This window comes from Vulpes vulpes, chromosome 12 (genome assembly GCF_048418805.1).
Source record: "Vulpes vulpes isolate BD-2025 chromosome 12, VulVul3, whole genome shotgun sequence".
NCBI lineage: Eukaryota > Metazoa > Chordata > Mammalia > Carnivora > Canidae > Vulpes > Vulpes vulpes.
Window position 1 is genome coordinate 142,659,366 of NC_132791.1, and position 12,762 is coordinate 142,672,127.

Genomic DNA, 12,762 nt, shown 5'->3' on the forward strand with positions numbered 1-12,762 from the left:
CCACATTTAAAACTTGAGAGATTCCACATAAACATCTGTGTGTTCATCCTGCAAAGTGCCAGGAGATCTGGCAGGCCAAGCCTTTGCTTCCCAGTGGGAACAGTTGGTTGAATTGGGGTGGCAGCTGTCTCTTCTCCATTGTTCACACTTGGCTTTGCTCTGTGTTCGCTCCCTGGTAGGCCCCTGTGGAGTCTGCATTTGCCACCCTGCCCTTAGCCACAGGTGGCTGTGCTCTGAGTGTTTGTTAAAGCATTTCCCGTAATCATTTAGGAACCAAGCTGAGGTTGGAAAAAAACTGGGCCAGACTGTTTTTCCCAGTAGGTCCCATGGCCCCAGGTTTGCAAGCAGGACCTCTGTGTCTGATCTGCCACCCCCTTGTCCGTGTTTATCACAGTTCTGAGGATGTTCTCTGGCAAATCCAGCTCAGAAGGGCAGTGGCCTGATGGAGAAGGAAGTGGCGCTCTGGAAGCCAGCTGTTCCCCTGGGCCACAGCTGCCTTACTACCAGAGGCTTTTGTAGTTCTGTGACTTGGAAAGAAGTGTCCCTCCTGGAGTCCACTGGCTGTCGTTGTGCTATCCAGAAAGCCTGTAGGTTTAGGTAGAATTAAAGTTTACCCATCAGGATTTACTCATTAAAAATGTGAGGCTCACAAGAGTTAGACCTTGGTCTAGGTCCTGGGGACACAGGAATAAGGCCTAGGCATTCTGTTTCTTCAGAATGTCACCAGCTTTACTGAGACATGATTCACATAGCTTATAATTCACTGACTGAACATGTACAATTCAGTGTTCAGTATATTCACAAAATTGTGCAACAATCACCTTAATTTTAGAACATTTTCATCATCTCAGAAAGAAACTCCATACCCCTTTGCCTTCCATCCCTTCAGCCCTGGGCAACCATTAATCTTTCTGGCTCGGCAGATTTGTCTGTTTCACACCTTTTGTACCTATAGAATGATGAAGCACATGACCTCTTGTAACTGACTTCTTTCACTTCACGTGCTCCCAAGGCTCATCCATGTTGTAGCACGAGTCAGTTCTTCCTGCCTTTCCATGCCTTCTGTTGTGTGCAGAGACCACATTTTGTTTATCCATTCACCACTTGATGGACTTTTGGGTCGTTTCCGTTTTGGGGTGACTATGAATAGTGTTGCAGCGCAGAATTTGGATGCAGGTTTGTGTGTGGATGGGTTTGCGATTCTCTTGGGGAGATAACCAGGAATAGAATTGCTGGGTCCAGTGGTACTGTCTGTTGACCTTTTGAGGAACTTCTGGACCGATTTCCATGGCTGCTACACCATTTTTATGCCCCTCCAGCAACGTGCGAAAGTTGAGGTTTCTCCACATTCTCACCAGCATTTGTTCTCTATGCTTTTTGGTTATGCTTCCTACCGAGTGGGTGTGAAGTGGTAATTCTTTGCAGTTTCGATTTGCATCTCCTTGATGGCAGAGCTCCATTTTCAAAGATCCCTTTGGCCACAGCAGAAGAAATGGGTTGGGTGGAGGAAGCTAACAGAGGAGGGGAGACTGAGCGTGTTGTACTGATGCAGATGACTTGATATGGGCTCCAGCCGTGGCTCTGTCACGTGGAACAGAGAAGGACTTAGAGGAGTTTCAAAGCCGGCATTGACAGCTTTGGGGAGTAAGTGGATGTGAGGGAGAGGTACTATTTCTGTGTGGGCCCAATGCAAATGAAGATTATTAGAGAATTAGAAGTCCAGGCAGTTCTCCCTGCTTGTGTGCGCTCACTTGCTCTCTCTCTCTCTCTCATAAAATCTTTTTTTATATATATTTTATTTATTTATTCATGAGAGACATACAGAGAGAGGCAGAGACACAGGCAGAGGGAGAAGCAGGCTCCATGCAGGGAGCCTGACGTGGGACTCGATCCCAGATCTCCTGGATCAGGCCCTGGGCTGAAGGCAGCGCTAAACCACTATGCCACCCGGGCTGCCCCAAATAAAATCTTTTAAAAAAAAAAGTCCAGGCAGAGGAAGGTGCCTGTGGAATATAGTGGGGAATGTCTACATTTCCCTGAGTAACTGGAAGTGGCTTTCAGGTACTGACGCCACTCATGCGGAGCACATCGAGACAATCAAAGCCCGGATGTATGTCGGGCTCACCGCAGACAAGCGGTTTCTCCCTGGACATCTGGGCATGGGGCTTGTGGAAGGTAAGCAGGGGGAGCTTGCAGGGGGTGGTTGCAGAGCTGTGCAGCTAAAGCCCCTCTTCCAGGGGTGCTGCCTGGGGCCATGCAGAACGCTGCTCTCTTATCCACAGGCTATGACTCCATGGGCTATGAGATGTCCAAGCCTGACCTCCGGGCCGAGCTAGAAGCTGATCTGAAGCTGATCTGTGAAGGCAAGAAGGACAAGTCAGTGGTTCTAAGGCAGCAAGTCCAGAAATACAAGCAGGTTTTCATTGAAGCTGTGGCCAAAGCAAAGAAGTAAGTCCAGACCCTTCTTGCCTGCACATGAGGTCATTTGACTCTGCCTTCTGGGCTGTAACCTTTCCCTGATCTATGGGAGGGGATGGGGGTGATTTAACAGAACCATTGCTCCTCGCAATGTGTGCCCTGCAGATGGTTAAATGTCCCCCAGGCTGCTGCTTCACCAATGGTGTTGTGCCTGACGGGGCAGTCCACCTGCAGCTCCTCCCCCTTCGGGTCTTCCTCCTGAGTTCTGTTCCTTCCTGTAGAGCTTCCTCAGCATAGAAATAGTAACTAGGGCAACCTGAGTGGCTCACCGGTTTAGTGCCACCTTCAGCCCAGGGTGTAATCCTGGAGACCTGGGATCAAGTCCCATGTCAGGCTCCCTGCTGCTTCTCCCTCTGCCTGTGTCTCTGCCTTTTTCTCTCTGTGTCTCTCATGAATAAATAAATAAAAATCTTTAAAAAAAGAAAAGAAACAGTAACTAGAAAAATTTGCTTTAGTTATTCTAGGCTTTAGAGATGTCATTTGTCATTCTCTGGAGTTTAATTCTGTCTTGAGTTAATAGCAACATGATCTCGTGTCCATAAACTCAGTGCTGCGGTGTGACACGTTTGTTCTGTATTTGGAGGTGACCATGTAGCAAGCAGTATGTGTGCATGTTGCTAGGAAAATAGGCATTTTCTACCCTGTACCAACTTGGAAGAGAAATGAATGAACTGGGGTGCCTGGCTGGCTTAGTCGGTAGAGAGCACAACTCTAGATCTCAGGGTTGAGTTCAAGGCCCATGTTGGGTGTAGAGCTTACTTAAAATCTTTTAAGGTTTTATTTACTTTTAGACAGCAAGAGTGCGTGTGACCACACACACAAGTTGGGGGAGGGATGGGGGAAAGGGGGAGAGAAAGAGAATCTCGAGCAGACTCCACACTGAGTGCAGAGACTGACCAGAGGCTCAGTCTTACAACCCTAGATCATGACCTGAGCTGAAATCAAGAGTGGGACACTCAACCAGCTGAGCCACCCAGGCACCCCAAAAATAAAATATTTAAAAAGAGGGAAATGATTGAACTAATTTTTTTTCTTAAGGTTTTATTTATTCACGAGAGACAGAGAGAGAGAGAGAGAGAGAGAGAGAGAGGCAGAGACATAGGCAGAAGGAGAAGCAGGCTCCATGCAGAAAGCCTGATGTGGGACTCAATCCCAGGAGTCCAGGATCACGCCCTGGGCTGAAGGCAGGCACTCAATCGCTAAGCCACCCAGGCATCCCGCAGTTGAGCTAGTTTAAATGTAAACCCAGACAAGCAGACACTTCTGGAATGCTTACAGGCCCTGTGCAGTTGTTTATTTGGTTGGTTGGTTGATTGGTTGGTTGGTTGGTTGGTTGGTTGGGTTTTTTTAATGTGAGGCCAGTAATATGTGGAAGTACCTACCTGTAGCTGGATCTGTCCTGGGAGCACCAGGAGCCAGACACAGCTCTGTCTGCCTCTGTTCTCTGCATCAAGCCTGTACTGAGCAGCCAGCTGGTGTCCCTGATTACACTCATATTGTGCGCACATGAGAATATCATGGGGCGCCATGGGTGGTTCAAATAAACATCTGCCTTTGGCTCAGCTCATGATCTCAGGTCCTGGGATCAAGCCCTGTGTCTGGTTCCCTTCTCGGTGGGGACTCAGCTTCTCCCTCTTCTCATGCTTGTGTGCACACGTGTTCTCGTTCTCTCTCTCAAATAAAATCTTTTTTTTTTTTTTTTAATAAAATCTTTAAAAAAAAAAAATACTATTGTGATTGTTTTGCTCTTCCTTCAGATTGGACGAGGCCTTATCCCAGTACTTTGGGGAAGGGACAGAGGTGGCCCAGCAAGAAGCCATCTACCCGAGCATGCCAGAGCCCATCAAGAAGTGTCCGCAATGCAACAAGGATATGGTCCTCAAGACAAAGAAGAATGGCGGGTCAGTGCCCAACTCATGGCATACATCTGCTTACCCAGCACTTGCTGGGTTGGCTGGACACTCTTTGCAAGGCCCCATCATTGCATTTTTGTGTCGTTATGTAAAGGTAGGCCTGCCGTTGGCCTGCCCCTGGACTAGGTATTGAAGGGTAGCTGACAGGGATCTGTCCTTGGAGGTGTGAAGTGCTCTGGGATTCAGAGGAAATGTGGGATAATGGCTCCACCACGTACCTTGTGCATAGGATATTGCCTACCCACTGTGTGGACAATGGTGGGAAAGCTTGAGCTGAGGATCCAGTTGGGTCTGAGTTCAAATCCCACCTCTGCCACATAACACACCCAAGTTTTGTGCCCCAAAGCAGGTTACTTAGCTGCTGAGCTCCAGTTTTCTTTTCCGTAAGCCTCGGGCCATGGTATCTACTGTGGGAAGGGTGAGGATTTGGTGAAATGGGCCTGAAGTCCAGTGTAGAGCCTGATGTGTCAGAGATACTCACCGACACTGCTTTGCTGCTTCTGATTTTGGCTCTGGACTGGACCTGAGCATGCCAAGTCCCTCTTCCTCCTCAGCACCTCAGTGCAGGGTGGGCTGTGTATCCCAACACTACCTGGGCTAGCCCCTGGCCTCTGGGGAGGGTCCATGGCAGCAGTGGGGAACAGAGGTGACAGCTGTCATTTATCACATGCCATCCCTGTGCCTGGCTTGACGCATAGTTCTCCACAGATATTCTCGATTCCATAACCATGCTGCAGAGCAGCATTTTCACCCTGGTTTTCTCCGGAGGGAAGGCTGAGACAGCTTGTCCCCAGCAGGCAGCTGGGAGTAGGGGGTGGAGGGCAGACAAGAAAGGCAGAATATGATCCCAGGTCCTCCTGGTCCATTATTTTTTCAACTCCCCTCGGGGTGCATCTGTATCACTACTGTGCTGCTACATGAGCAGGTGGTTTCCCCAACTACTGATCTGTCACTGGCCCAGGCCGAGAGAAGGCCAGCCTGGCTCTCAGAAACCCGAGGTTACCCTGGGCCTGAGCTGGGAGCAAGGCTTGGGTTGCCTAGAAACACAGAAGCCAGCGCCAGGGTGGGCTGAGTGCGGTGCGGGATGGCCGCATGTAAGTGCCAGGCAGTGCCGTGCTGTTAACTCAGGCTCTCCAAGCACTTGGGTTTTCCGGGAGGGCCTAGCGAGTGTCCTATGGAATTCACCACTCCAGGGCTCATTTGACAGTTTACATTTCTCATTTCGTGGATTTGCCATTTGAATAAGTGGGGTTTTGGGTTTGGTTGGTAGGTTTTTCCCCTGGCCTAGTCCTACCCAGGCACACTCAAAGGACGCATCGTATTCACATTGGCTACTCCAGCCCTAGAGTTTCGTGAACTGGAAGCATAAGGATGTGTTGGCCGAGAACGGTGTGGTGCAGGTGTCAGGAGTAAAGACGCTTTCATCATCAAACAGATCGGGTTCCATTTGCAGCTCCCCAGCTCACCACACGTGCATCCTTGGGCGGGTTTCCTGGCTGCACCCCCCACCCGTTTGTCCCACTGTGAACTGAGGGTGCTGCTGATCCCCATCAGACTTGTCATGTGGGGAAGTCAGGCAGCGTCGGCCTGGAGCCTGAGCAGAGCCCTTGGGACTGGGCCTTCCATGGCCCAGGTGATGGTCAGTGGGCTGTTTGTTTCCAAGTAGGAAGCAGAGTCAGCAATAGCAGTTTTTTTTTGTTTAGGGAGATGGGGAATAAAAGCAGGCCAGTTTCTCTGTCATGAATCAGCCAGAGTAGTGTCCTTGCCAGACAGGCAGCTGCCCAGGAATGTATGTTCCCTGCAGTCCGGTGGCCCCTGCCCAACCCTGCTGCCTGTGCTCCCCAGGTTTTACCTCAGCTGCACCGGCTTCCCGGAATGTCGCTCAGCCGTGTGGTTCCCTGACTCTGTGCTGGAGGCCAGCAGGGATGACAGTGTGTGTCCGGTTTGTCAGCCTCACCCCGTTTACAGGTGAGCGGGGCCCCGCAAGGCTCAGGGGCCTTCCCTGCGCTGGGCAGCAGCTGGGTCTGCAGTCCTAAGTTGGTTTGTGGCCTGTTCCTGCCTTTGTGGTGTGGAAGCCTGCCCTAGGGCAGGGTCCTGGGCTCTTGGGAGGAGCCCTCTGTGCATCTGAAGAGCCAGGAGGCACCCTTTCCCTGCCCTTTCCAGCTAGATTGCTGCCCAGTAGAGTATGAGGAAGTGAATCTGCACGGGTGTGTCAGGTATCATTTCCAAGCTCCTGCCAAAAGCTCAGAGCCCTTGTGTAGAACTGGTCATAGGCCCCCTTACACTCTTAAAAATCATCGAGGAAGGAACCCGGAGAGCTCTCATTGTGGGTTAAATTTGTCAATACTTATACCACATTCTAAAATAAAGTGAAGGCATTCAAAAAACTTCTTTGTTAAAAAAAAAAAAAAAAAAAAAAACTTCTTTGTTAATTTTACAGTAGATAACGCTGCATGGTAACATAATAGCATATTTTTATCTATATCCAAAGCAAAAAATAATAATAAGAAAGCACATATTTGTAAAGCAGAAAACAAAAGAAATGCATTGTTTTCCATTTCTGTAGGTGTAATGTCTGACTCAGTAAGAGACTTGGACTTTTGTGTCTGCTCCCAGTCAGTCCGGGGCTCATTGCGTGAGCTGCAGCCTCAGGCAAACTCCTGCTACAACATGAGCAGGATCTGTGTAACTTCTCAACCATGTTACAAAATAGTTCTCACCTCATCTTGAAAGGGCCCAAGAGCCTCCAGAGTCCCAAGAACTGCTGATTACAGGAAGTGAACCTTTCCGAAGTCTCTGTTTGGGTGATTAATCTGGGTGCTTTCTCTCATCTTCTGGTCTCGCTAGGTTGAAGTTAAAGTTTAAACGCGGCAGCCTCCCCCCGACCATGCCCCTAGAGTTTGTTGGCTGCATCGGCGGATGTGACGAGACACTGCGGGAAATCTTGGACCTGAGGTTCTCACAGGGCCCCCCCAGAGCTTCCCAGCCAGCCAGCCAGCCCTCTAACTACCTGCAAGCTAGCCAGTCCCAGAACAGAATGGACAGTGCCCCCCGGATGCTGCCCCCGCCTGCCGATGGGGAAAGTAATTCTGTGACCTGCAACTGTGGCCAGGAGGCCGTGCTGCTCACTGTGCGGAAGGAGGGTCCCAACCAGGGCCGGCAGTTCTATAAGTGTGGTGGCGGTGGCTGTGACTTCTTCCTGTGGGCTGATAGCAGCGCCCCAGAACCCAGGGGGCCTCCTGCCTCTGCACTGAGGCCTGCGGGCGGCTCGCTGGGCCACCCACCTGCCATGGGGGACCGCCGGGGTGGGTTTGGCAGACCCGGAGATGATGGTGGCAGGGGCATGGCCTGCCTGTGTAGCCAGCCCGTCGTCACCCGGACTGTGCAGAAGGATGGGCCCAACAAGGGCCGCCAGTTCCACACGTGTGCCAAGCCAAGAGAGCAACAGTGCGGCTTCTTTCAGTGGGTGGACGAGAATGTGGCCCCAGGTGAGGCGGGGTGCACTGCGGGGCGGCTGCTCCTGAGCTGGGTGTGGTGCCGAGGGCCTATAGAGCCCCAGCCCAGGTCTGCATGGTGTTGTCTACCTTGGGGACAGAGGGAGGGAAGGAGGGCAGCAGTGGAGCTGGAGGTGCGCAGCCCTGTGCCAGGTACACTGTCTTCGCCTTCATCAGCTGGGCACTGTGCTCACAACTGCACCGGTAGACAGCTGAGGCCCAGGTAAACGGCCTGCCCTTGCTTGGGGTCACACAGCCAGCCGGCCTGAGGTCTGCCTGGCCCTGCAGCCCCGGGCTCCCCTAGCTTCCGTATGCTCACGAGGTCCTTGTCAGCAGCTGCATATCCTGAGATGCTGAGCCTGGGGATGTCTGGGAATCTGCTGGGGTTACTCGGCTTGGGCCTGGTGTCCTGAAACCGGGGATAGTGAGAATTGCCACCCAGATATCAGAACAAGGGAGACAGTGCACCCAGAGGCACTTGGAAACGGTCCACACACACAGCAGAAGCTGCGTTCATGTAGGAGAATGGCCAGGAGGCCTGGTGGGAGCTCTGGTTGGGCAGAGCCGGGTCCCAAGCCTGGCTGGAACCAAAGGGCTCAGCCTCACAGTTTTCTCAATGAGATGGGCACTCTCCTGCCTTTCCTAGGGTTGCTGTCTTATAAAAGTTAGGTAGTCTCCAACTGATTCGGGCATACGTGTTGACAGCTCTGCATGGACACGACGAACTCAGAAGGCTCGGTAAGGCGTAGGGCTGGCTACCGGTGCCAGAGGGGGCCATGACAGGCTCACGTTCGAAGTGTGTGAGAGGTGGTCCGGCCTTGCACACGCTCCAGACGTGCACGGGCCCCTTGTCCTCCTATTGGAAGGAAGCAGTGTGACCTCCTGGCCAGCTGATCAGTTGTCCTGGCTGACAGGGCAGCCAGAACTAAGGCCTAATTGAGGCCTAGAAGGATCCAGAGCTCAGTTAACTTGCATGGAAAATGGGGAGCAGGCTGTTGGTCCTGGGCCTATGGGGTTTCGCTGCTTCTCCATGCAGCCCCAGGCCAGTTGGCTGAATCTCTGCTTCTGGAAAGAGGACATGCATAACGTGACAACAGTGCCCTTATCAGGATAGTGATTGTGGGTTGAGGTCTTTAAGGGCTTGGGGTTCTCAGGGAATGGCGTCAGGGCCACGGAAGGTGGGGACTCACCACGTTTTGACAGGAAGGAAGGGAGCCCGACCTGTGGGTGGATGTGACTGTGCAAAGCCTAGGGGTACACCCTCCACCAAACACTTGGTCCTGGACTTCCTGCCTCTTCATGTGTCTGTTCTGAACTCAGCCTTCCCCTGATTCTTCCCGCAGGGACTTTCAGAACCCCAACCTGGCCAAGAGGCAGAGGAAGAACTCAGGGGCCAGAGGCCAGAAGCAAAAGAGCCCGGGCCAGTTCCGCAGACATGGGGTCCACTCCCAAGAAACCCCGGAAATGCAGCCTTTGCCACCAGCCTGGACATACCCGTCCCTTCTGTCCTCAGAACAGCTGAGAGGCGGGGGTTGGGAGAGAAGGCTGCTTCCTCAGACCTACCCTTCTCATCTCATGAATAAGCTGTTTTCACTAGGAGCAGGGGGTCCTTCCCTGACCTGGAGGCCTTGAGGAAAGTGGTGGCTTTTGGAGTCTGACCCACTTGTGCTCTGGGGTCAGGATCCAGACCATCTCTGGTAGACAGTGAGCCTCGGCCTGGGGCATCTCACTCCTGGTGCTGTGGGGCATTTAGTGGCAGGGTCGATGCATCCCACGCTGTGGTGTCCAGGGCTTTCTTCCCTTCTGGAAAGGCCCCTTGAGGAACCAGCACTCTCGGCACAGGCTCCAGGCAGCCTGGAGGGGGCTTTGCGCATGGACATTCTGAGAAAGGAGGGTGTAATGTAAGAATGTGGCTCTTGTTCTAAAATTGTGTCGAAGAAGCTTTATTTTTTTTTTGTCTAGATGCCACTGTGGCCAAGACACCCCACAGTTCATGTGCCTTAATAAAGATTTCTGTCCCTCAGCTCTGGTGGGTGTGGTGCAGTGTCTGGTAGACAGTGGTGGAAGCAGCGAACAGACATCACCCAGTGCTCAAGGGACCTCTCGCCAACCTCTGGCCCTCTTGGCCTCTCCTCTCAGCCCCAGCCCTTCCTCCCTGTCCACACAGTAGGCACGGCAAGCCCAGCCATGCCCAGCCCCATGAACAGCTTGCCCCGAAGAACAGAGTAGAGAGACCATACGAGATTCAGAATATTTCCACAGAGGTGGCCACATCCCCACCTCTCTTTACAAAAACCCATGAATGATACATCAGCGTATGGCTTTATTCTGCTCGTTAGGAGATAAGCAGAAATGGGTATGAGTTGCCCAGAGTCGCATTGCTGGTGGGTGAAGAAGTGAACTGTCCTCAGGTCTTGGACTCCTGGCCCTGTACCCTCACTTGGAACAATTGCTCTTAGAGCATCTGAACAGTGGGGTGGGTCATGACCCTGCCTTTTAGTCCCTTCCCCCAACCCTCGGCAACCACCAGTCTACTTTCTGTTTGGTGGCTTTACCGCTTCGGGACACTTGCTCCATATAAATGGAATCACAAGAGCATGTGATCTTCTGTTTGGCTTCTTTGACTTTGGTATTGTCTGTAAAGTACATCCACGAGCATGTGTCCATATGTGATTCCTGTTTACGACTGAGTGATACTCCATGTGGATGAACCACATGATGTCCATCCGGTCAGAAGTTGATGGGCATTTGAGTTGTTCCCACATCTTGGCTATTGGGAGTGGTGTCACCAGAAACTCATGTACAAGATTTGAACACCCAAAAATTTTCGCTTTTTTGGGGTACGTACCTGGGACATAGCTGGCTCACGCGGTAATTGTGTGTGATCAGTTTTTCCCAGCAGCTGCCCGGTTTTATGATCCACCACCCCACCCCACCCCACCCCACCCCCACTCCGGCCAACAAAGCACAAGGGTTCTCCACTTCATCGCCAATGCATATTTTCCTTAACTTTTGTTCTGGCCGTCCTGATGGGTGTGAAGTGTTACCTCATTGTGGTTTTGATTTGCATTTTCCTAATGACCATGGATGGACACCAAGCATCTTTTCACATGGTTATAGGCCACTTGTGTATCTTTGGAGAAATGCCTGTTCAAGGCTTTTGCCCAATTTTCATTTGGGTTTTGTTATTGAGTTATAGGAGTTATTAATAGATTCTGAATTTCAGGCAGATTTGTGTATTTTAATCTTTCCACAAGTAACTCCTACATGTGCAAGAACCGCTGGGGTGGACTACCAAGGTCTGACCTGGCCCAGGTCCTGACTCACCCCGCCTGCAGTGCCTCCCTGGGCTCGCACCTTAGCCCTGAGCCTGAGCGGCCCCGTTTGTAACCTGGTGGTGTTCCTCACCTGGAGGCTCTCTGGTGGAAGGTTACAGAAGGCTTGACTGCAGTGGGAACCTATCAGGTTTTTCCAGGTCTCTTGATGGCCTCAGCCTAGCAGCGTTCAGGCGACGAGAAGTTGAGCTTTCCCCACCTGTGACTAGAAAGGTGTGAACCCCAGTACTGGACCCCCATCTGCAGCTTGTGCCATCCAGGACCCAAGTGAGAAAAACCCCAGCTTACTGAGTGTGGGGCCAAGCGGGTCACACACCACATTTCTCATCTGCCTCCCTGCCTCCTCCGTCTGTGGGTGGAGCCCAGGCCTCACGGAGAAGCGCTTTGCCCCATAAACAGCCAAGCAGGGATTGGTCTGCCACCGTGCCTACACCTTGAAGCTCTGAGAGCATCCACATCTTTCTCCACGCTGAGGTGAGAGCCCACAGGCAGGGACGGAGCCACCTGCCATCCCTCCAAGAAGATGGGAGGGATGCCCCGCACCCCTGCCTGCCCCAGTCTGAAAGACTACAAGAGGGGGGCTGCCCCACACAGCGTTGGAGAGAAGCTGTCCCTGATGCATACTGCACCTGGAGCAGCTGGAAACTACAAATAAGCCCCATTCCCAGCCCCCCACCCTCACCACTCCACGAGGGCCAGGCCCTGTGTGCGTGCCAGCACGGCACCACATCGGGCACTGGCTCTTGGGCCAATGGGAGGAGAACCCTGCTGCCCTTTGTGATAAACTCACAGCCATCCTTCCTTCCATGGCCTGCCGCAACCCAAAACGTCAGCTGTTCAGACTCCAGGATCATAGTGTCCGAGTTCCCTGGACTAGAACACAAGGGTGGCACAGGTGCACCTAGCGCGCCAGGTGGTACCACCCTTCACCCTTGGCTGTTCCTCCAAGGGACCAAGGCCTGCGCCCCATCCCTGCCTGAGACTGCCTGACTTGCTCGGAAGTGGTGCTCCAGGCTGAGAGGTCACAGTCCAACAAGCCTGAGAGTCTGGCCTTCCCACCAGCCTGAAGGCCCGGCCAAATGAACTATTGTCTCAGGAAATCGGTAGCCGTGCGGAAAGGACCCAAAACAGCATCCCCGGAGCCATTCCCGTTGGTGTTTGGAATACACTCTGGGCTTTGTCCACTACAGCCTTAGCTTCAGTGAATTGAACACAACCAAATTGTAATGTTGCTGGGGTTTCTTTTTTAATATCTTTATTTTTCTAATTACACAAGTGTCCTTTTGCAAAGGCCCTCATTCTAGGGGGAACAGGACAGAGGTGGAGCAGAGGCCTGGGACTACAGGCTGCCGGGGGGACCCGTTGCAACCCCCGCCCCTGCCCCAGGCCCAGCGCCTTCTGGGCCCTGCCACCCACATGAACGGCAGGCTAAATCGCCATCTGAAGGGGGAGGGCCTTTGTTCCCAACACCCAGGAAGTGCTTGCTTTCCTTGCACACCTCAGACACCAGAGCCACTTTGTTTTTTTTTTTGTTTGTTTGTT

At 52.4% G+C, this 12,762-nt stretch overlaps 1 protein-coding gene across 2 annotated transcripts in view; it reads left to right on the forward strand.

Moving 5' to 3' along the window:
* The window catches only part of TOP3A (DNA topoisomerase III alpha), a 28,012-nt gene extending 18,104 nt beyond the window's left edge, over positions 1-9,908 (forward strand). For both annotated transcript variants that reach the window (XM_026005608.2, XM_026005609.2), the window contains 6 exons: positions 2,062-2,175; positions 2,283-2,448; positions 4,236-4,379; positions 6,237-6,359; positions 7,239-7,879; positions 9,229-9,908. In XM_026005608.2, coding sequence (XP_025861393.1) covers positions 2,062-2,175; positions 2,283-2,448; positions 4,236-4,379; positions 6,237-6,359; positions 7,239-7,879; positions 9,229-9,407 — 1,367 coding nt within the window. In that variant the 3' untranslated portion in view covers positions 9,408-9,908. The remainder of the gene's footprint in view (positions 1-2,061; positions 2,176-2,282; positions 2,449-4,235; positions 4,380-6,236; positions 6,360-7,238; positions 7,880-9,228) is intronic.
* The last annotated feature ends 2,854 nt before the right edge of the window (positions 9,909-12,762 follow it).